Source organism: Notechis scutatus, chromosome 5, assembly GCF_049901735.1.
Source record: "Notechis scutatus isolate UNSWTSFEM ecotype Mainland chromosome 5, rNotScu1.2, whole genome shotgun sequence".
Taxonomy (NCBI): Eukaryota; Metazoa; Chordata; class Lepidosauria; order Squamata; family Elapidae; genus Notechis; species Notechis scutatus.
The window spans coordinates 22,893,640-22,919,300 of NC_142013.1; the positions used below are offsets into that span (position 1 = coordinate 22,893,640).

At 35.0% G+C, this 25,661-nt stretch overlaps 1 protein-coding gene across 2 annotated transcripts in view; it reads left to right on the forward strand.

Annotated features, from left to right (window-relative positions):
- PAN3 (poly(A) specific ribonuclease subunit PAN3) overlaps positions 1-25,661 on the forward strand; it is a 79,825-nt gene that overhangs the window by 20,365 nt on the left and 33,799 nt on the right. The window contains exons 3-6 of one of the 2 annotated variants that reach the window (XM_026675045.2): positions 5,983-6,049; positions 8,785-8,855; positions 15,799-15,960; positions 25,247-25,397. In XM_026675045.2, the coding sequence (XP_026530830.2) occupies positions 5,983-6,049; positions 8,785-8,855; positions 15,799-15,960; positions 25,247-25,397 (451 nt within the window). The remainder of the gene's footprint in view (positions 1-5,982; positions 6,050-8,784; positions 8,856-15,798; positions 15,961-25,246; positions 25,398-25,661) is intronic. The other variant, XM_026675046.2, reaches the window with a different exon arrangement.

A 25,661-nucleotide genomic window follows, 5' to 3' on the forward strand; every position in this document is an offset into this window, starting at 1 on the left:
TGAACAAAGTAGTTAATAAGAATATTTCATTCATTCAGATCTAGGATGTCTTATTTTTGTGTTCCCTTTATTTTTTTGAGCAGTGTATTTTCATCTCATAATCCACCCTTATATCTGAGCAAATCCATAAAAATCTCAATTTTTCAATCCTGATATCAGCAAAAATCCATAAATGGTTGCCAGAATATTGAAAAAAAGTATTTTAACTTTGATCAGATAAACCAACTTTGTGTTCCTTCTCTTACTTTTACCAGTCTTAATCTTTAATTCACTCAAATATTGTTGTAGAACTTGATTTCTCTGAAATTTATCCAATTGCACAGATTTCTTCAAGGCTTTATCATATTCATTTTGTAGATCCAATAAGAGAATATATTCTAGGGCATTCTCTTGGTTTTATTTGGACATCAAAAAAAGAGGCCTGGGCATGTACAAGAAGACCATGGAAAAGCACTTGCAGGGATATGTGTGATTGAGATGCTCAGAAAAAAAGATGGGGGCATGTGTGCAAATTCAGGGAAGTTGTGGAAAGAGGACCTGGGGATACGTGCATGTGTCCGAGTGCATGGAGTTGAGGAAAGATGGTGCATGGTGCATATGATTGCAGGGAGGCCAAGGAGAGAGGCTATGGGCTAGGTGGGATTGCAGGAAGGCTGTGGAAAGAGGGTGCAGGGTATGTGTGTAGTTGCGGGGATGCTGAAGAAAGACAATGGGAGTACATGTGTGTGATCACAGGGAGGCCAAGGAAGAACGGTTCAGGATGTGTGTGTTGTGGCCCGCCAGCGGCCAGTGGAGCTGGCAGAAGATTCGAACAGTGAGGAGGTTGGGGAGGAACATGGGCTAGTCCTGGAGTTTGGGGAAAGGCTCTGACGAGTGCTCTGCGTCGGAGGCAGAGATGGGGCCAAGGCCGTCTGACAGTTGTCAGCTGTCTTCGGAGTTGGACTTCAGTGAGGCAGAAGAACAGCTGGAACCTGTTCCCAGTGTGTGCATGTGCAGAGCTGCCAGAAGAAGGGAACAGTTAAGAAACAAGGGTCGACTTGGTAGTAAAGCCACAGGCGGATGACAGTGAATGGCCCCTCGCAAAGAGGAGCGAAAGAGGAGTGGGATTTTGCAGTAGACAGTTCATTTGGGTGAAGATCTGTTCCTGCATTCTTGCTAAGTATTGTCAGTTTCACTGTGGCATCTGAAAGATATCGTCCTGGCAAATTTCCAAGCCTGACAAAGGTCTGTAATTGTGAAATATCTTGAAAGACTGTTGGCCGGGACTTTGCTGGAGAGGAATTCACTGTAAACTAAATAAAAGGGGTTTATCAGGATGAGGAGTCAGCTTCGTGCTGTTGAGGAAGCTTAGGTCAAAACTGTGTGCATGTCTGGGTGCAAGCGTATGTATGTCCAAGTACAGGGAGACCAGAGGAATATTGTGAAGGATGTGTGCAATTACAAGGAGGCCATGGAAAGAGGATACAGTGTGTTGGATTGCATGCCTGTGATTGTAGGAAGGTAACGGAAAGTGAGGTATGTATGTGCAAGGGCAGGCAGGCCAGGGAAGGAGGCAATGGTGGGATTCAATTTTTTTTACTAACGGTTCTGTGGGCATGGCTTGGTGGGTGTGGCGTGGCATGGTGTGGCATGGCGGCCATGGTGTGGTGAGCATGGCAGGGGAAGGATACTGTAAAATCTCCATTCCCACCCCACTCCAGGGGAAGGAAACTGCAACATCCCATTTCCTCCCCACCCCACCCCACTACCCTGCTTTCCAGCTCCGTTCTCCTGTGCAGGGCAACAAAAGAAGACCCAGCCGATCAGCTGGGACTCGGGAGGCAGAGAGATGGAGGCAGGGTCAGTCAGAGGTGGTATTTGCTGGTTCTCTGAACTATTCAAAATTTCCGCTACCGGTTCTCCAAAACTGGTCAGAACTTGCTGAATACCACCCCTGGAAGGAGGGCAATGGATGTGTGTGAGCAAATGGGGGAAGAAGGCCATGGTGCATGCAACAAGATAGACAGTTAGACGGAGACTTACCATAGTGACTTGCAATCTTCTTTGACTGCTTCTCATTGACTTTGCTTGGGAAAAGCGGGCAGGATAGGGTGCAAATGGCAATCCTGTTGCAACTGATTGTGTGGAGTGATTGCTAGGCACCTGAATTTTGTTCACATGACCAGTGATCACAGAGATATTGGAACAGTCAGAACTTCAAAGACCAGTCATTAAGTCCCTTGTTCAGCATCATCACAACTTTGAAAGATATCTGAACAAATTATCGTAACTCAAGAACTACCTATAACATTCATTTTGAATATTGTTTTTCTATTAGAACAACATCTCTCTCTAAATCAATAGAATTCTTGTTCAGATTGCTGACTGGATTCTTCTACTGATTTTCTCAGTGTTTTAAAGCATATATGAGTAAAAGGAGATCAAAACTGCTTTTTCTTACAAAGAAAAGAGCCAAAATATTATACAACATAGCAAACCAAAATGCATACAGACATGCAGAAAATATATAGATCTAGGAAAGTTGGAATATTTATTGATTGAACAAGTCATCATAATTATGGCAGGTGGCAACCTATTTTAGAAAGTACGCTAACGGAAAACAAGATGCTTTAGTATCATTTTGGTTCTTATATTTTATTGGAAAGACAAATGTAATAAGCACTGCCAATGTTTTGTTAATGCTGGTGTGAAATTGAAACATTCCATTGTGACTTGTAAGACGCTATAGCAAAATTGTAGTGCTCATATATTTATTGAACGCATATATTTATTATTCATATTGTTTCTGGTGTCTGAATTTCTCTTTTTCTTAAATGAGTAAATAATATTTTTATTTATTAATAAATTTAGATACTGCTTACTTCACTCTTTGAGTGACTCTTGAGAGGTTTGCAGATAAAAATAAAAACACAATGGGATACCAAGTTCAGTAAAATGGGAACTAAGTAAAACTAAAGATAAAATAAATTAAAAACTAAATGGTAGCAGGATTGCTGTCAAAGTGATTATTACGTGCTCTTCAAGGCTCACACAAATTGACAGAGCCAGGTCTTAACATTCTGGCCAAGAGAGGAGGGTTCACCTGCTTCACCTCTGGGGGGAGACATTTCACAGGGTGTGGTAAGTGGCAGAGAAGACTCTCTTTCTCAAGAATTCCGCCAGTCAGAATTCTTTAACCAACCAGGTCTTTAACATACTTTCCCTGCCTGACCGGATGGGATGGGTTGAAGCAATGGAGGTAAGACAGTTCCTCAGGTAACCTGTGGCCATGCCATTTAAGCCTTTAAAGCTAATACCTTGAATTGGAACTGGAAGCAAACTGGCACCCAATGCAGCTCAAACAGCAAAGCTGTTTCATGCGCCATCCTTAGTCCTCCCAAAATTTGCTCCTGCAGCCACATTCTGCACCAATTGGAGTTTTTGAATACTCTTCAAGGGTGGTCCCATGTGGAGTGCACTGCAGTAAGTCAGTACAGGAGACGATCATGATATGTGTGACCCGAGAGAATGGCTTACCGATCTAGGAAAGGAGTTGGGCAAAGGCCCTCTTAGTCATGACTGCCACCAGCTGCTCAAGCAGGAGTTGTGAGTCTAGGAGGTCCCACAGATTGTGCATCAGGTCTGTCAGGGGCATTGCGACCCTATCCATGACCAAAGGTGACAAACCCCAAGATACAGACAGCCCGCCTACCCACATCACTCTGTCTTACTAGGATTCAGCTGAAGCCTGTTATTCCCACCCAGGCTCCATGAAAGAGCATCCACATTATTACTTAATTTTTATCACTTAAAGTCATGAGCTTGACTTGCCATTCATTCCCTTATGATAAGAAATTATAATATTTGGAAGCTTTAATCTTAGGAGAAGCTACAACACAGTTTCATATACCTGTGCACAGTATGAAGAAAGTGGCATGGATTCCCACTATCCATATAATCTACTTCAATAAAAGATTCTACTTCAATAAAATTGAATTATAGATAACTTAAACTGCAGAATTTGCTAACATAAAGTGTTGACTAGCAATTTGGACTGCATTAAAATATTAGATGACACAAAGCTTCCTCCTGTCTGAGTCAAATGCTCTGTGGGCTTGGGACATTGTTAGTACCTGAGTGGGAAGCTTCCAGGATGTATTATGCTATTGGTTAGATTGAGAAGTTAAAAAAAAAAACTCTGAAAGAAGTAGGTGGCAAAGTACTTCTGTTCTATGTAAATGTGGACATGTCTGTGGAGTCATCATGAGTGAAACTTGAAGTTTTATATCTAAATTAGGTTTGTAATACTGTCCTAAAGTGAATATGTTCCAGTATGTATAATTGCTACATTTTTTCCAGTAAAGAATTTTAATAATCTTTATAATATTGTTACTGAAATTGAAGTACATACATACTCTTTTTTAGCTAGCTAAAGTTTCTGAATACTCTGCTTTGAATGTTAGAAAGTTTAATTAGCTATTAAATTCTTCCTCAATTGTTTAATAAAGGTAAAGGTTCCCCTCGCATATATGTGCTAGTTGTTTCCGGCTCATCTCTGTTACAAAGTGCTGTCCAAGGATATCTCCGTGGTCACGTGGCCGGCATGACTAAACACCAAAGGCACACAGAACGCAGTTACCTTCCCACCAAAGTGGTCCCTATTTTTCTACTTGCATTTTTACATGCTTTCGAACTGCTAGGTTGGCAGAAGCTGGAACAAGTAATGGGAGATCACTCTGTTATGCAGCGTTAGGGATTCGAACTGCCAAACTGCCGACCTTTCTCTTTCTGATCAACAAGCTCAGTGTCTTAGCCACTGAGCCACTGCGTTTTCTATTGTAGGGGCTCTCAGATGCCCTGATTGCCTGATATAACTAATTTGTGTGGATTCTCCATGAATAGCAGTATTAATGACAATGAAAGTAGCTGAGGGAACATGTTTTTTCTCTCCACCAGCTTCCCAAAGTGGCCACCTTGGTACTGGATGTTCTTTCCAGCTCTGTGAAGTTATCCCTACCTGGATGCGCCCCTCTCCTCCCTTTTCATACCGCTTCCTGCAAGCAATAAGTTTTTCTTTAGAGCTGTGCACATACTATTTTTATACTCCTGGCTTTCAGTCCATCCAGAAATTTACAGTTTCTAAAAAAAACTCACACAAAGTTTGTAGACCACAGTTTAAGAAACTAAGATGAACTTTAAAAAAAAATGTAATCACTTAAATTTGGTGTATTGTTAAAAAAACTCTTTGGTAATGAGAGGCATCAGCAAGAATCATTCATGTCTTTATGACTTCACAGTTCAACTAGTTTAATTCACTTTTCTCTTGAGGAGCTCCTGAACATGATTCAAGAGTTCAATTGATGCAAAATGATCAGGGGCGAGATAAGTCAAGACTTACTGTTGTGGGAGCTACATTGATTGTCAATTTGCTGCTGGGTACATTTGAATGCTTAGGGGTTGTATGTCTTCAAGACCATATACTCTATCTAAAATTTGCCCAGCAGAGGTTATAGCAGAGAAGGTGGATAATCAATCAGGCAAGGGCTCTGCTATGGTTTTCCTTTTTGGAATAGTTTACCTACAATAATTATTCCCAGATGATGTTCGGGAAAGATGTTAAAGTGCAGTGCCTTCGGAGACTCTGAAGATGTAAAGTGAATTAATGGTGTTTCTTCTGGGGTTAAAACCGCAACAAAATGGGTTTAAGTGAGACAGGAAGTACTTTCTGACAGTTTGATCTGTCAGAAAGTAGAAAAGCTGCTGTGTGAAATTGTAAGTTCTTCACAAGAGATTTTCAATCAGGCTGGATGATTAACTGTCAGAAATACTGCGAAGAATCCTACATCGATCAGATTTTGGACTAGATGACTTCTAAGATCCCTTCTGACTCTATGATTCTATGAGCGTTAATCCATGTTAATCCGTTTTGAGTTATAGACATCTGGAGGCAAATAATCATAATACCTTAATTCACTATACAATTCTATTTTTCATTTTCTGCAGAGGATGACAAATAGCAGCAGTTCACCTAGCCTTCTTAATGACAGTGCCAAGCCATATGCAGGCCATGGTAAGAAAACTTTAAAATTATGTTAAAGCTATTTTATAGAAAAAATACATATGGTTTAGAACCTCATTATTTAAATAATACATACATTTCGTATAACTTTATTACAAATTGTTTTAGGATTAACTTGAACTGATGTTTTGAGTTTTGTTTTTTTTACATTGCCGATCTGCAATTTAAATTAAATTAAGCATTTTAAGATTTTGGGATGAAAGATGAAATATTTTAGATGAAAACATGAACTGGGATTCATTGCCACTTTTATTGCACCCGAGAATATGGGTTTGGTTAGGGAAATTGCTATATCTACATTCTTCAAATGATGCTAAAACAGACAGCAGTGTATACTACACTTAAGGATGTATAATTTAATTTTCTTAGTGTACATAATTGTATTTTGGTGATTTAAATAATTTAGAAGGGAAGCTTTATGTCATGAACATTCCTTATCTTCTGTACATTATAAAGAGCTATATTTTGGATATAATTAGTTTTATCTAAAATCCTTCAAAGCAGTCATCTATAAACGTAGCTAATAATAGGAGTTAAATTAAGGTCCAAAAGTTGCTGTAGTTCTTTAGAAACTATCAGCTAAACTAAAAGCTATCAGCCAAATAAACTACCAAAGACTGAGCAATATTTCTGAATTTTGTAAAAACAAATTTCTAGAAGAATAATTGAACATTTTCACCAATTTACCATTTTATTTACAATTCCTTGACTATCATCCAAGAAGCTATTATTCATATAATATTTTACTTGCAATCTTTAGTAATTTGCCAACATATATTTAAAAGGAATTTAACACAACAAAGAATTTCATCACCCAGAAATTTTTGAGCCTATTGTGCTTAATGGGAGGTTTACAAAAGTTATGTCTTTTTAAAAATAACTAAATTAAATGAAATAGTTATGAGTTTATTGTAGTCAAAAATACTCAGGTAAATTAAGAAGGAATTAGTGAACTAGTCTTACTTGGGAGAGTGGAAACTTACACCTTTAGAATATTTGTTTAGCAATAATTTATTTTTCTATTAATAATCACATATTTAATTAGAGCCCTATCTAATTTTGCTGGAAAAAAATCTTGTTTTATTTCTAGGTTTATTTTCATTATCATTTAGTTCTGCTGTACTTAAAAATAAATACCCCCCCCAAGCCTTTATTTTTTTCCCTGCAATATATACACTGCTTAATTTCAAAAAGTTTGTGAGTGATACAATGAGAAGAAAGGAAGGAATTGAAAAAACAATTTTCCAATAGTAGCCAGTTCTTAAAATTCTGCATAAACTAGTAACATGTAGTTTGTTTGAGCTTACTTAGCTTGTTGTGTGAAGAAGTTACGTTTTGTAATTTAATAATCACCATAAATTATGACAAGAGTATGCCATATTACTATGATTATATTGTGAAATATTCATTATTTGGAACAGCAAGAACCATAGTAAGTGAGATAATAATTCAGAATGGATGGGGGCCACCATCCATTCTGCTGATATGATTTATGGATTTTGAAAAAAAAAAGAGAAGTTAGGATTTTTCAAATATAAAACTCTGTTTTTTGAGCTGGTTCCAGACTCAAAATGTAAGGAAATTACTCTATTTATATTCACAATTGTGAGAAGGAGTTTTAGAGGTGAAACAACCCTCCTCCAATTCTATTCAATACATGCAATCCTAGTTTCCATTTGTCTGTCCTTGATTTGTGAGTTAGAGAGCTCTGGTGACTTTAGCCAAATCTAACTTACTCAATAAAGCACCTTTGTGAAAATCCAATTTAGTGTGAGATAGATAGATAGATAGATAGATTAGATAGATAGATTAGATAGATAGATTAGATAGATAGATAGATAGATAGATAGATAGATAGATAGATAGATAGATAGATGATTAGATAGATAGATGTGTATGTGTGTGTTAAAAGCAGGGGTGGCATTCTACCGGTTCTATCCACTTCTATAGAACCGGTTGCTCTGAAGAGCAGCAAACAGAGAGAGCATACATAGAACCGGTTCTATGTTTGCTGCTGTTTTGGCCCACCCACCCGCCCGGGCTCTTACCTGACCTTTATTTCCTGCGTTTTCAACCGCAGCTGCTTTGCACGACACAGCTGCGGTTGAAAAAGCAGGAAAAAAGGGCTTTTCCAACCGCTGCGCACTTGCATGCAGCGCTGCTCAGCTGTCGTAAATTGCACTCGAGCTGTCGTAAGCTGCACTCGAGCGACTCACGCAACGCAGATCGACAGAACCGGTAGTTATACCGGTCGGATCCCTTCCCTGGTTAAAAGGTTTATCACACGTTACTGTGAATTAAGGGATTACTGGGTCTTAAAAAGATAATTTTTTATTGTGAAGATATAAAAATGTTATATAAAGCTCAAAACTAAAGAGGAAAGTCTTTAGGTGTGAATAAACTTGCTGTTTGAAGTTTATTTAGTTCTTTTTGCAAAATTTTAATATTGAAATAAATTCATTTTGTACATCTCCTGAAAGATAAAAGCCAATTTGGTCTAGTGGTTAAGGCACCAGACTAGAATGCAGAGACTGTGTATTCAAGTTCCTCCTTAGCCATGAAAGCCAGCTCAGCTCAACTCACCTCAGTGTTGTTATTGTAGGGTAAATGGGAAGAAAAAGATGTGTTGGCTATGTTTGTTGTCTTGAGTTATTTGTAAAATAAAGGTGGAATGTAAATAAATAAAATCTCTGGTTTTTGTTTTTTTTATAAAATTTGTTTTGCAGATCCTCTTACTTCACCTAATTCATCCTTGTTTAATGATTTTGCTGCCCTCAGCTTATCTCAAAGAAGAAAAGTAAGTATCACAAACATTATAATTTCTGTATCCAAATAATAAAAATGACGTATATGAATAGCATTTAAATATTAATTATTATTAATAGTAGCATATTAAGCACATTTGTGAACTTTACATTATAATACAATTATTCAATTATTTAATTAAACAAGTTTTCTTCACTTTATGTTCCATCTCTTGCAAACATTCAGTATGAATTTTAATACTGTAATATTATCGGTGGCTAGCATTAAACAAGTATTTCAGTTAAGCAATTGTTACGTTTTAATCTAAAGCAAACTTATTCAGAGTGTCTCTGGATCTTGTTGAACCCATGCACAGTCTATTCAGCAATTTCCATACTTTCCAGCTTTCTCCAGACAGCTCCTCTGTTGGTCCTATCCAGTGTTGGTTCTTTGTAGCTTTCCATAGTCCACTCTGCTTTCAAATTGTTTGAAGTCTTCCATTGACCCAAGGAAGCTTTTCCTAGATTTTAATTTCTGATGAGCTGGTTGTAGGCCATAGAGCGTTGTCTAAATATAGATGATTTAAGCCTCTCTCTGTATGCTGCTGCTTCTCTGCAAGCAGCAGACAGGGCAATGCGGACTAGGTGATAGATTTTATCTAGAAAGATAAGTTTAAGGCATCCAGTAATAATTCTACTGGCTTCATTCAGAGTAACATCTACTTTCCCAGTGTGTGCTGATTTATATCAGATTGGGCAAGCTTACCTGCTGAAGAGCAAAGAGCAAGAGCTGCTATCTTAAGGAAACTTGGTTTGGTATCCCAGTAGGTTATCTCTTTAATTAACTATCAGAATTATTAGGAAGTTAAATGTCCCTGAATGTTCTTCCAGCTACCTGAATTATTGAATTTTTAACATTACTTGGGACAAAATGTCTCTTACGTGTTTCCCTGGAGTGATTACTGTCATTATTTACTTTTTAAAAAAATCAATTTTGTAGTGTCAAATAGCTTTCGATTCCCAGCGACTCTGTTGAACTTTTTTATTCCACTTTTATTATTATTATAACTAACTCAAAGTGACAAATATTCCTAATACCCATCTCCTATTTTCCCCACAACAGCTTTGGGAAGTAAGTTGGGCTGAGAGAGAATACCTGGCCCAAAATCATCCAATTGGCTTTTCATGTGTAAGGTGGGACTAGAACTCAGGTATCTTACTGTTAGACCAAACTGTCTCATCATGACGATTTATTCTCCATAGCGATCTATTCTTAACCTATTTTTTCAAGTATCCCAACAGTGCATTCATTGAAATGAGTTCATCTACCTTACTGCTGGTAATCATCCTCTTTTCCTTCCACCTTTCCCAGTTTTGTTTTTTTTCCAGAGAGTTGAGTCCTAACATAATGTGTCAAAGCAGGATAATTTGAGCCTGGTTATTTGTGCTTCAAGTCAAAATTATGGGTTGATTTGTTTCCATTGGATTGTTTTCTTCGCTTATCCATGGTATTCAGAATAATAGAGTTGGAATGGACCTTGGAGGTTTTCTAGTCCAACTACCTGTTCAAATAAGAGTCCCTATACCATTCAGACAAATGGCTGTCTAATCTCTTCTTAAAAACCTCTAGTGTTTGAGCACCCACGGCCTTTGGAGACAACCGTTCCACCGATTAATTATTTTCACTGTCAGGAAATTTCCCCTTAGTACTAGATTGGATCTCTTCTTGATACATTTCCATCTGTTATCTCTTACCCTGCCTTCAGGTGCTTTGTAAAATAGGTTGACCCTCTCTTTTTTGTGGCAGCCCCTTAAATATTGGAAGCCTGCCAGCATGTCATCCCTAGTCCTTCTTTTCTTCAATACCAAAGTATAAAGACATCAATATTTTTCCTATCGTGCTTCTTTAAAACCTGATTTTTGCTTCCACAGAGCGCCACAGGGAATAGCATGGCTTGTACGGTTCTGATCTTTGTAGATATAGACATAATAATGGCACTTGAATATTTTTTCCAAGGTTTTTATGGTTGCTCTACCAAGTGCTAGCCTGTGGCATATTTCTTGATTGCTTGTTCTTTTGTTGTTTATATCCACTGCTGAAGCTATCCACTGCTTCAGAATCTTCATTGTCAATTCTAAGGCTGCTTGTGTACTTTGCTTTCATTAATTTGTGTTTAATTTTAGTCCCATTTTGGGGTCCTTTGACTTTTAGTACTTGGGCTTGCAGATCCTTTGCATTTTTGGTTATATTTTTTTTTTAAAGTATTTATGTAGTATTCCAATCTACAAAAACTCTGCTTGGTATACAAGAACAGAATGTACCATTAAAATGTTTACATAGTCATAAATTAAATAGCTACTTTCATATCTTTGCAATGGATTAAATGCCTACTAAATTAAAATAGGTTTTAGCGCCTTATAAACAGTTAAGAGGGATGGGACCAGACATCAGGGAATAATGTTTTTATCTAGAGCAGATGTATTGTCAGGTTTGGAAGTCAAATTAGATCAACAGATGTAGGATCTTCTGTTTTAACACTTAAAATTGGCACTGCTTTTTCTAAACTGATAAGTGTGCTTTTGACCCTTTTAAAGAATATTTTTACCTCTTGGAACAAACAGTCCTCAAACCTTGTAATAAGTTGAGAATTGAAAATTCAGGAGAATTAACGTACTTCTATCTTGTTTACAACAGTTGAAAATAATGAGTGGCTAAATAAAAAAAAATTTCAACTTGCCAAAGTTGTCGTGACAGCAGTTTTACACTTTCTGTGTAGTGCATGATTATAAATGACCTTCAGTGTTAGGAAACTACATTAAGGGACTTTTTAAGAGTATTTCCATTTCTTCATAATGATAATGATATTTAAATCCTCAATATTAGTTTTTTTCTACCAATAGACTCAACAAATCCTGTCTATATCCTGATTTCAGAATGTGGGCTTCTTTGGATAGGATCCACACTGTGTGTGTTTTTCTAGTTTCATTAATTAACAAAATAATGGGCAAAACAAGAACAGTACTATTGCATCTTTTTAACATTCTGCTGACAAGCTAATCATAGTTCATCTCATTATTTCTTCTTGTCTACTCTCTTTCACAAATCCCAAAACTCAGCAAAATGAGGATTTCATATTCAGATCATTCAAAGTTTCATTTATTATTTGATAAGAGTGTTGCCTTGCCTTTTTCCTATCGCTGTTTTATTACTGTCCTTCCATAATTTAGATAATATTTTTAAGAGCCAGCAAAAATAAGCAACAAACCCTTTAGCACCTATATTATAAGGAAGGAAATATTATTATAAAAGTTAATTGTAATAGATACATGTTTGCACTAGCATAGAATCCATGTATGTGAATTTTCAGATGATGTCTCAAAAAAGTATGGTTAACCACAAGCATTCAGCTATTCTACAAGTTTATTTTGAAATTTTTCCAGTGTTTATCATATTTAAAGGTAATATCAGTGTGTCTTGTCCATTTTCAACTCTAACATATCTGTAATCTGTTTGGCAAATGACTAAAATATGGATAAATCTGGACATCAGTTGGGTTACTGAATTCTAACAGAAATTGAATTTCTAGTTCAGTCTGAAACTTCAGTTATAATTTAGGCAAATGAAGGCTGTGAAGAGACAAACATAACTCAACAGTTATTAATATAATTTTCTCAAAACTTAATGATAAGCAACCTAGACAATTATGCTTTCATGTTAGCTTGCTCTGATGGATTGTATTCTTTTTTTTATAAAAACACTGCAGATTTGAAAAAGTGAAGAATAGCTATTTATGTCACTCAATTTTGTTTTTTTCCCTATACAGAATTGCTTGTTCAAGGTACACCTTGCTTTTTAAGTTGATGAATGAGTGGTTGAGAATGTAATTTTGAAAAGAAGAATAAATGGGAAGGTTATATTTTTATACTTCCCTACATTTTTAGCTTCAGAAAAAACATAGTATAAGATAGTTATAAGACAGGATTTTAAACTATCCTTGTCTTTATGATATTAAATGAAATTTCATAAAGGACTGCCTGATTGCGAATATATTTTAAGTAAAACTAATCCTGAAGAACAATTTTTTGTTTGCTTTAGCATAGGCAAATATTTCCACAAGTAAAATTGAATTTATAAATTTAATATGAATATAGTTTCAATTTCTACATATAGGAAAGCAAATATGCTGCTGAACTTAAAATTCATATCCTTTAAATCAGATGCTATTGTTGATATGCTTTCATGCATTGTGATATAAATTGTTGTAGATGAATTGAATATACTTAATTCAGAGTATTATTCACGGGCTCACAAATTAATAAAATAAAATGAAATTTTATATCATATAATATGGTAATTTTTTATTTATATTCTTTAAGTTAGGAGCAACTTATGCCCATATAAGCAGCCAGATTTAAACTCTTTTCTTTCAATTAAAGTTATTATATATTTATTTGACAAGTCTTAAATATAAGCTAATGATAATGTGAGTATGAGTGCTGCTCTAATATAAAGTATTTTAATTTTTATTAGGCTTTAAAAAAAACACCTGCTGGTCACTGCCCAGTATCAGATGTTGAATAGGAAGTCAATATCAATAAATAATATGGTGATATATTTTCTGAAATTTTTCCCAATATTCTAAAATGAAGTCTGTGATATAAAAATTACATTAACTTGTGTGCCCAGAATGACACAACATGTTTAATTTCTGTAATAAGATTAGTATGGTATTGCTAAGTACTCTTTAATATATTTATAGTTTTTAATATAAGACTAAATTTTGCCATATATAATGTATGGGGGTAATGTAAGTAAATAATTATCATTACTTAAATCATAGAACATGCACTGTTATGGGGTACAAAATAGAAAAATGCTTTGTTTTTTGCCATTTTTTTTGAGAACTGGAAATTTTCCACTTTTATTCTTTATCATAAATTATTCATGCATTCCTGGCCTATTTTCCAACTATTAGCTGGTAAAAATTGTACATTTGGATTCACGAAAGCCATGGTATCCCTTTTGTTTTCCTCTGAGTACAGTACTGACTGCAAGGCCATAGCAGAGACAAATTTAATAAATGCATATAGGGTTTGATATACTGCATTATGCATCAATACATTTGGAGGCATATTGTATATATGAGTCTGTTTGCATATACATGGACAGATACACAATAATGAGGGAAGGGTTTTTAGAAGGAAAAACCTTTGGGCTTTAATCCCTTTGCTTTATGCGTGAATAAATTTGAACACCAAAATATTTATTTTTTCTAAATAATCATAGGATGGATGTATACATCTTATTGAGTAAAGTCAATAAAGAAGTGGATAAACTGAAGTTGCTCCGGGGTCCTTTTGTTATCCAGAAGAATCTTAAAGAAAAAGAAGCATCATTTATTTAGGGCTTGTCTGTATTTCAGATATGAGTAGTTACTCTGAAATTACATCAATGAGCGAGGAATGATCAAAAAGCACCTGGGTTTTAGATGAATATGGAATTTTTCTGTTGCCATAAATGTTTCTGGGTATTTATATGGATGGGTAATACAGACAGTTTGAAGTTCACTATTTATTTATTTTAAATTCAAGTTATCTTTCCCGGTACCAAGAATTTAGCTTCTAGGTAACTTCATCATTAATCAAGTCTACTTGTGCAAGAGAATTGTTTGAGAGCTTACCTTTGTCTGTTAAGAATGGAATGCACCTGAATCTCTTCTCAAACTAATACAATAAACTAATAAACCATTACTTTTTATTATATTAGTAGCAGTGAGATCTTTGTATCTGTCCTTCTCCCTAGTATTTTTGCCCTATGATTGATTTTAATTTTATGATTCTTTTTTATTTTTATTCCAGCAATATGTACTAGCAATTTATTCTATTACATTCTAGAGAGCCAGGATTAAGATTAAGCAGGTACCATGAAATTACATCCAGCCCTTTGTATTATGCCATTTTGCAATTTCTTTTCATTTAGAATAGGCTCCCCATGATTTAATCTTCAGTTACTTTTATGTTATTACATGCTGTGTAAGCCTTAGCATTACTCGACAGAAGACCTGCATTTTATTTCACAAACATCTAGATTTGGTTCTAAAGAAAGGTATGCTATAAATATATTTCTTTACTTCCTACATTTTTGTAAAATAATGTTTATATAGTTTAGGATTGGAATTGGCTAACTGAATGTTACACATTGAAAATACAAGCTTTATTAATCCTGGCTAATTTTTAAAAGTATGATAATTTTATGATTGACACTTTACTTTTAGATTAGTTCTTACATTTTATTATTTTTGTACAGTGAATTATAATTCAATACCAAAGCATTATTTGATATTATATATGCATATTTAAAAGTATGATTCTAAATTTACCAGTGTTTGCTTACCAGAATGTTATCTGTTAGCAGAAATCAATATAATAAGAGATCGTGTGAATTTTTAGAATTGATTGAAAGCTATGTTTGCAAAATGGACAGTTTTGTATTTTTTTAAAAAAGTTTATCCATGGGATTTCAAATTTCAAATGTCTTTAAATTGTTACATAATGTAAAGATGTTTTATTTGAATGCCTGTTTTCAATTCTGGAAACTTTCAGGATTTCATAATTTTTTTAAAATCATTGTCCTGGTTAAAAGTATATGAAAATCAAAGCATGCTAATAATGATATTTTATTTTGTAAGAATGTTATCAGAAGGAAGCTCCACTTCTTTAAATTAGGCCTTGCAAATGATACATCCTGAATATATTTTCTTGGAATTCAATGAGTCTTACATTGAGTAGATATATATTTAGATTATGTTACAGGTTGTACAGTTTTTGCTGATACTTGCCCTGTGAACTTTCTTTTATAAGTCATAGCAGTTAATATGGAAGCAAACCATCTTAGAAATTTTACTTGCAAATTGTTTCCTATTCCACCAATCAAACCAAAGATATCTATCTAAGGGATACTGGGAGTGCCCTGGTTTTTTTCCTTCTTTTCCATAGCCAAGAAAGTATCGACTGGGGATGCTGGAAGAGAGGATAGTTCCTGTGGGATCAAAGGCACGGAAATCAAAGAACACTATTGGCTGCTTGACTGACAGGTGTAAAACAGGAGTACCCATCAATATGGTTTGGTGGAACAGAGTCACAGAAAACAATTTACAGGTAAAATTACTTTTTCCTAGTCACTTTAATTAATTTGGGGGTACTCTCTTATTATTGGAAGATGCTGAGGTCAGGTACATGCAGTGGGATTGAAATTTGATCAAAATTTTCACAGATAAATGAACAAATATGAATGAGTTTCTTAATGTCTCAACTAATGTCTGTTAGTTTGGTAAGAATAATATAATTAAAACCCATAGAAGTCACATGCCATTTTTTTTTTAAAAAAATTGATGATATTCTAGTGAAAATTAATAATCATTTAGGAAGAATGTTAATAAAACAATGTTAATATACTGTTTATTTTAGATGTCCTTGTCTGGCTTTTAGTGAGGAGAAGCCAGAATTCCTGGTAGGTGCAACATGGTATAGGATATTCATTGCCACCCTTTGTTTCTTTGCTGTCTCCAATCAATAGTAGCTAAACTATAATAGAATCAGTAAATTATACAGATTACCTACTTCATAACTACTAATACAATGGTTAGTAAGTTATAATAGTAAAAAATCTTTTTTTTTAAAAAAATCAAACCCTTAGAAAAGAGAAATCATGCAAAATGCCAATATATTTTTCATCAAAATCACAAGTATGGGGAAACAAATACTCTTCAAATTTAATATCCTGTTTCAGTTTTGTCTTATTATAATAGATTTATAGGAATGTGCAAAACTCACTTATTTAGGACTGATATGATTTCTCTAAAAAGTTTAGTTCCTGGGCTGGTCAGTTTTTCATGTCTGCTTTGCTTTCAGTAACTTTTATTGCACTAATAATAGTGCTAATAAAAGAAAAAAAATCTTTGAGATGTTCTGCTCTTAGCAGCCTTTTCAGATCATAGTCTTCCCGAGGTAACAAGAACAAAAAGTATAATAATATCATACTTGAAAGTTAATGCATGAGGGTCTAGATATGTATTCTGCTGCTGCAGAACAGAATCATAAGAGCCATGATACACAGTGGTTAGAATGCAGTACTGCAGGCTAACTCACTGCTCACTCATTGATTCTGACGCACTCAGCCTTCCATCCTTCCGAGGTCGAAATGAGGACCCAGAGCAATGTTTTGATTCTGAGCTTTTCCAGAAAGCTCACCGAAGCACTTTTCATCAAAAGAAGTTAACTCAGCCTTCCATCCTTCGAGTGTCGGTCACGAAGCACTTTTCGCAAAATGAGGACCCACGGCGCGCCAGCTGATGTACTGGGCCGTGGCATAAAAAGGTTGGGGATCACTGCTGTAAACCATTTAGAGAGAGCTGTAAAGCACTGTGAAGTGGTATATTAGTCTAAGTGCTATTGCTATTGCAGCAGAACAAAAAATGTATGGATTTGCCTCTAATGTAAAAACACAAACTATGAATATAATATACAAAATTAGCATGTAAATAAGTTCAATGGCAGTAGTCTGCATTACTTTTGCAGTATTTTATGTAGCAATTACAATCGCAAAAGGATGCATTTTGTGCCTGGAGAAGTGCTACTACTAAGAAGTTAATGTTTCACAAAAGCATATTATTTTGCATCTTAAAAAGAGAGATTTTTGAGGGATTTGGAAAGAATCTTAGTTTTAATTTGATATTTCAGTATTTGCTTCAAACAGAAGAGGTGGAATAGCAGAATGTCAGAATGGTTGAGAATTCAGTGACTAAATAAATTACTCTGAATTATTTTCATTGTAATAATTTCTTCAGTTGAGTAGGCAGGTTTGTCCTCTTGAATCTAGAGCATTTCATAGTCTTGGCTTTGGAAGATATAAACTATTTATATTTTATAATATAACAATATATTATATTTTTCATCATATAACAACAATCATATAACAACAGCACATATCATACATCTTCTATTGTTATAGCACATAACAATATCACCATTTATCACTTGGGGGAAGCAAAATTGAACTTTGGTTTTGGATAGATCTTACAGCTTTTTTTATAGTTCAAGAGGAAACTTTAATATAGATTGTTGCTTAATGAGGGTGTAGTAAATTTTGTTGTTCCTTAATGACTTGACCTATATACATACTCCTTTCAATTCAAGAAGTTGAGGCTGTATTCAGTAGATAATGCTTATAGTTTTGGCTTATAAATGTTAACAGGATTAGAACTGTTGTTATTCAATAAGCAAGAATGGTTTTGTATTTGTCTTACCACATTTCTTATTTTTCTGATACAGATCTCAGCCCAGAGAAACTGTTCTGCATGTGCAAGGACTAGTTGCTATAAGACTTCAAATGATTTTACAGGAAAAAAAATCAGCCCACTGCAATACACAAAGATGCTTTTTCCAAAAGGTAACTGGACTTGCTTGGTTTTTTTTTTAATTCATTTCTCTTCCAGAGAACTGAAGAAACTTATTGGATGAGGAGCAAACATTTTCAAAGAAAAAAGTTCAGTTGCCTTTTGGAAAAAGTATCTTTGGAACAATCATGACTGGGTTGCTTGAGAATCTCCATAGACATTTAGCTCACAGAAGGTTATGGTGTTTTTTTTCCTGTCAGACAATCAAGTTATCTTTTTTATACATGGATGAGGGCTTACAATGCTGTTTTTCAGTATAATAATACTCTTTCATTCATTGCTTAATAGAATGTGAAAAAATACAATAGCCAAACTGTGATGCATTTGTTTTAGAAAATTAAATGTTAACATTTCTGTTTCTCACCTTTGCAGACTCTCAAAAGGCTATATACATAGCTCAGAGTGGCACACCCTCTCAATAATAGCCCAGTCAGGTATATCAAGTTGAAGGGAGGTAACTGGTCCAACATAACTTGGTGATCTCACTAATGGATAGCTGTTCTTATGTGAAACTGCCCTTTATGAGTTTCAGGTTACAATTTCAACAAATTCTGTCCACTACATATGCTTGTTAGAGGACATGAAACTGTTTGAAAAGAGCCAGGTTGTGACCCCCTGATCTTTCCTTTAAGAAATGCTTAAATGGTTTGCTAAAATAGTGCCTTTGGTTTCTGGACCAGAGGAATCCCCCCCCCCCCCCCAAAAAAGCCCATAATCTTTTTCTTTTAAACATTGTTATTTTCTTTTTCAGTCAATACAGTTGAAACAGAGAAAACAATGTTTAAAGGAATGAATCAATTGATAACTAATGTAATTATTTTAGTATTTATTAAGAATTAGCTTATTGATCACTTGAGGTATTTGTAAAATATTGAATATAGTGCACAATTAATATGATAGCATAAACCACATAAAATAGTTGCAAAATTAAACTAAAATCCGGTTTTTATCCACATAAGGGCATCCACATAAGAAAATTCAGATCCTTCAAGGCCCTTTTTTTCACTTAGAATCTTTAGCTACTGTTATAATGTTCTATATGGAAAAGGATAATTCAAAAGTCTATATGAAGAGAAAAATTCTGTTCTTATATTTTATGTATAATTAAATGCTGTTTAAGGAAATAGTGGGGTTAATGTTCTGTACTGTAAAATAAAATCTGATATGCAAAGGAGGAATAGGTTTTGCCTGAATAACAAAAATATATAGCATGCAAATAGTAATCACCGATTAGTTAGTATTGTAGATGGGGATAACAAGGGACATGAGGAGGAGGCAACCATACCAGCACAGGAAGAGGGTTTGGTTTATATGAAAGAAAAAGAATGTGTTTTTCAGTTAACCAGATGAATTTTAATATTACACAAAGGCATGCTAATTTTATACATCTAGAGGCATTTTAAGGAAGAATATTAGTGACTGGATGTATATAATCTTCCCCTCTGCAAGTTTAGAATATTTAAGAATGCTTTATTGGCCAAATGTGATTGGACACACAAGGAGTTTGTCTCCTGTGTATTAGCTCTCAGTGTACATACAAACAATGAAGTATTACAATCATAGGATACCAATAGCAAAAGGTAGTAGAAAAGATGCGAAGGATAATGGTAAAACAACCTTACTACATGGGTAAATAGACATAGACTTAAGACAGCACTGTGGTAATTAGGTAATCAGTAGAATGATGGCATGAAGAAAAAAATTGTCTCTCTGTCTAGTTGTTTTGGCATGCAATGTGCTATAGTGGCATCCTGAGAGGAGGAGTTGAAACAGTTTATGTCCAGGATGTGAAGGGGTCTGTAAATATTTTCTCAGCCCTCTTTCTGGCTTGTGTAGTATATAGGTCCTTAATGGAAGGCAGGCTGGTTGCAATAGTTTTTTTTTCTGCAGTCCTAACTATCTGTTGAAGTATGTACGTGTCCTGTTTACTGTACCAAACCAGACAGTTATAGAAATACAAATTACAGACTCAATAATTCCTCTGTAGAACTGTATCAACAGCTCCTTGGGCAGTCTGAACTTTCTAAATTGACATAGGAAGAACATCCTTTGTTGTGCCTTTTTAATGATGGTTTTAATGCTAGGTGTCCATTTCAAGTCCTGGATGATTATAGAACCAAGAAATTTGAAAATCTCTACTATTGGTGCTGTGTTGTTTAATATAGTAAGAGGTGGTAAAATAGGAGGGCTCCTCTTAAAATCCACTTTCAATTGCAGACAGTTTTTCAGCTCTAGGTTGTTCTGACTGCAGCACAGGGGCAATTGTTGTTCAACTTTCCATCTTGAATGATGCAGACTCACCACTGTGTCGAATGAGACCAATAACTGTTATATGTGCAAACTTCAGTACTTTAACAGAAGAATCCTTAGAGATGCAGTAATTGGGATAGATGGAAAAGAGTAATGGAGAGATCATACAGCCCTGGGAGGGCCCTGTACTAATTGAATGGATATTCAGTCTGATTTTACCTAGCTTCATCTGCTGCTTTCTATCTGTCAGAAAGCTTATAATCCACCTACAAGTGTGGACAGGCATAGTCAGTTTAGAGTGAAATTTTTTTGGAATGGTGGTACTGAATGCCGAGCTGAAGTCTACAAATAGGACCCTTGCATAGGTCTTTTGGGATTCAAGATGTTGTAAGATGAACTGCAGTGCCATGACAATAGCTTCATCTACGATCTATTTGTGTGGTAGACAAACTGCAAGAGTAGCAACAGATCTGTGATGATTTTCAGATGGGCCAGCACTAACCTTTCAAAGGTTTTCATAACTACAGATGTCAGAGCAACTAGTCTGTAGTGGGTCTGAAGTGTAAGCTTGTCAAAGACTAAGGTGTAGAGTGCATATTATGAAGATTGAAAGTTTACGACACTGGAAAACAAGCCTGTCTCTGTTCATCCCATTTTTATGAAAGTGTCCCATTCAATTTTTATGATTCTTTATATGGTAGAAAAAGGGTGGCAAGTAAACTGCACCTAATTTAATACATAAAGAAGCAAAAGTATAGTTCTGAGTCATAAGAGAAGCAAAAGCTCTTTTTTTGTTACTACGATATATTTGTGCCCTAGCTATTCTGGAAAATGAGATGTAAAAGTTACAGGGAAATCACTCTGTGAATAACTTTAATCAACCCGCTTTCTCTTAATATATTCTGATCAGGACTATATTATGCTTAATATTTTGTGCATAAAGTCAGGAAAGTTTTATAAATGAGATGTAAGTTGGCTCTTGATTCCGTTGTGTGTTGCTATCATATTTTATCATATTTTCCACGTTTCATGTTTGAGCTGTTTTCATTACTGCATTTTAAAAGGTAGATTTTTGTCCATTTTACCTTTACTTTTCACATATTTGTACAAGATTAACAATTGTTTCCAAGATTTGTTGTAGTTGAAAATAACAATTGCTTCTGTCACAATACCTAATTAAAACTAAATATGATGGTTTCCAGTTTCTTGATGGGGGAAATGTGTTGTGTCATCTTATTATGTCAAAATGTTAGGCATGAAAAATACTGGATTTGGATAAGATTTCTGTAAAAATGCTGTGTTTATTTATGAAAAGACACAAAGACAACATACCTACAAAAGTGAATGATGCATATAAAGATATAGAGTAGACCCCTGATGGCAAACCTATGGCACGTGTGCCAGAGGTTGCATGCAGAGCGCTCTCTCTGGGTACGTGAGCTGTTGCCCCAACTCAGCTCCGCCATGCATGCGTGCGCGCCTCCCACCAGCCAGCTGATCTTCAGGTCTCTGCCATGCATGTGGGGCGTGTGCAAGGGGGGCAGGGCGCACGTGTGAGGGGGTTGTGTGCACATGCGTGGGAAGCGGGATGCACATATGCGGTGGTCACGCACCATTTGCGGGAGCAGGGTGCATGTTGCATTTTGGGATGTGTGCTTTGAGCACTTGGTGCCGAAAAGGTTAGCCATCACCGGAGTAGACTATTGGTCATGTAAAAGTTTCATTAATTAATTAACTAATTAATTCAAATTATATGCTGCTCAGCTCAACATAAACTTACTCTGTAATGCTCAAGAAGTGGTAGTAACTGTTGCAATTAATACTGTCTCTTGTAGATTATGGCACAATAAAATGCTATAACATTTCAGATTTTTTTAAACTGTAAGAAAAGTAGACAGCAAAATCATTATTTTTTAACTAAGGTTATAGCAGGAACTCTGGGGGCAGTGATTTTTCATTTATTTTTATTTTTTTTAATTCGGTCAGCTCTCAATATGAAAACATATTGCATTTTGAGTTTGGTTTGGCTATAGAAAAAAGGGAGCAAAGTCTAGAATGAGTTTTGAGAGATAAATAAAATTGGGATACTTTGGGTGGCAGATAGTTTCTTATTGGTTAATGACTTCAGGCAAGTATATCAATCTTTAGAATGTCTGAAGCAGTGTACATGTTAATTGAAGAACTTTAGCAGTTTTATCCATTATTTTAAATGTATGGGTTTTCAAATCAAGGACAACTTGAGGTAATAAGAGAACAGCTAAAGACATTTAAGGGTAGTGTTGATGAAAAATAACCCTAATGTAATTATGATGAAATCTATATATCTTGTGAAGGGTATCGTATTTATTTCCATTCCTATCTTCAGTGAAATTATTAGCTTTATTCACAAGGGCCTCACACAAATTCATGTATGTAGTTGCAGTATCATAAAATTTGAGACTATCACAGTGATTCACACTCCTCCTCTCAAAGGCCTCCATTATTGTAACTTTTTCTGCACTTTATTAAATTGTGTCACTTCTCAACAGAGTGGTGACTTTTTGATTATTTTATTAGTTTGGTTTTATTTTACGAAAAGACAACATATACAGTTTTTAATAGTAATAGCAACTAGACAACCCAGGGCCTGTTGGCTCATCAGACCGATTTTTGTACCTAAACTGAGAAGTAGAACGAGCAAGGATGGGCAGAAATGCTGTGGGAGCAGGTGTGACTTCTGGCTTCCTGCTGGCTTCCCCATTGACTTTCCCGGGAGAAAGCTGGCAAGGTGCAGAGGAAATGATGATCACTGACTGTGACAATATGGAAGCAGTGAAACAACATTGCCAATCCTATGGGAGTAATGGTTTCCAGATTTTTGACACATTCTTTAAATTAGTTCATTTGAGGTATATTGATTCAACAATTGTTGTCCTATCATGCCCAGTTTTGCCCAGTTGAATGTTACAAATAAACAAACAGGAGTGTTTTAGTAGTATATAATAAATTAAAATGTCTTAAGAAATCTTTATAGGAAAACCTACACATAACGGTCCATTTGGGGAGGAAAGATCAAATTCAAATTTACATTCTTTATGTCAGGGGTGGGATTCAACCGGTGTTACTACCGCTTTGGTGACTACATCGCACGCATGCGCGCTGTGCACGTGTGTAAAAAAACCTTAAGCTGTGGACAGCTGAAAAGCACTGCGTGCGGGTGCGCAGCATTTGAAAAGCCTCTTTTTCCCTGCTTTTTCAACCTCAGCTGTGCCGCACAAAGCAGCTGAGGTTGAAAAAGCAGGAAATAAAGGACAGGTAAGAGCCCAGGCGGGCGGGTGGGCCAAACAGCAGCAAACACAGAACCGGTTCTGTATCTGCTGCTCTTCAGAGCTACCGGTTCTATAGAGCCGAGCAGAACCAGTAGCATCCCACTCCTGCTTTATGTACTTTATGTCACTTCCACTTGAATTTTTTACATACATTTTATATCATTTTCATAATTTCATATTTGAGGCTTTTACATAATTTGTGCAAATTTATGTCATTTGCAAAATTGCATTATTACGCAAGTGATATAAAATAACATTTTTTTTAAAAAAAATAATTCGTTAACATTGCTTCAAAAATAGTAGACATTGTACTTTTTTTTGTAAGCAAAGTCCAAAATAAATTTTGGCCATTACATCTGAAGTCTGCTGAGTGAAGGGTCAGAATATTGAAGTTTCACTATAATTAGATAATAGCCTGAAATGCACAATTATTTTTTTCAAAAAAGGCGGGACAAATCTCATTTATTGAATCTGATTAAAAAAAGCAAATAAAAAAAAGTAAATATTTAGTATTCTGCTATATGTTAATACACCTTATTATGATTATAATTCATTTTACCTTTTTAAGTGTGATAATAATAGTTGTATTATTAAGTATAGTATTTTAGCCAAGAAACTAATGCATTCTGAACATGCTATCCAAAAAATGTTTTGTTGAGCTATTCTAATTCGTCCAGCATTTGGTACTGAATTATATAACCACATCAAGATTCAAACTGGCATTTACAGCGAATGATGTTGTGGGGTGAATATAATTGCTTCTTTGTTATTTAATTTATATATATTGATTGCTATGTTCTATTATTTTAAGTCTTTTATATTTTATATTGTTTTAAGTTTTAGTGCCTCTGTTTTTTCCTTTAGATCATGAATAAAATGTAATTGATAACTGATTTTGACCATAAATCAAATTATAATAACTAACCAAAATAAGCTTTTTGAAATAATTCTACAGTCTGGTTTTCTAAAATATCTGTTTATATGAACAAGGTACCATCAGCATAATGATAAAGCTGACAATTTCTGAAATATAATTGACCTATGTGTATTGCAGATTTGCAGATCTTAAATTACAGCGTTATATGGAGATCTGTATTTTGACAGACTTCTTATGGTAAAAGAGTACTTCGTTCCAGTTAGGATGAAAATGCCTACTTTAATTGAATGTTTTCTTTTTTTCTTCTTCTCTTTGTCATGTAATATTACAAACCAAGCAGTTTTGAAAAAGTTATGGTTAGAGACCAATTACAATTAAAAGGAGATAGCATAAAAAGTCCATATTAACTTCACTGGAGTAATTTTAGTCTTCGGACCCTAGTGTTCTTAATTGTCTGCTGAAACTTGAAACATTAGATTTTGGGGTTTTAATTCCACTGATTTAATTAGTAAACAAATATGTCTTCACATAAACATATCCTGATTTTTAAACAGACGCCAAATCCCACTGCAAGTGAATTTATTCCTAAAGGAGGATCAAACTCCCGACTTGGTAATATGTCTCACTCCAATATATCTGCCTTCTCTCAAGCCTTGTTCTCTCATCCTTCCATGGGAAATCCTGCAAATCCTGGGTTAGCTCCAGGTAAGTTCAGAGTAATTTGTTTACCTTTTTATTAAAATATAGCGCATGTAAGTTGTTAAGTAGTAGTAACTAATTTATTTTATTGTACCTTAGGAATTGATTGATATAATAAATCTTGGCTATGCAAATTGTAACCATGGAGTTCTAATCTCTTTGCAACCTTATACAAATTGCTTTGTTATAAGAGTAATTCTTAAAGGTTTCTTGTCATTATTTGGCATTAGTAAGTTATGCATTTTAAAATTTTCTAGGCAATAAAAAAAC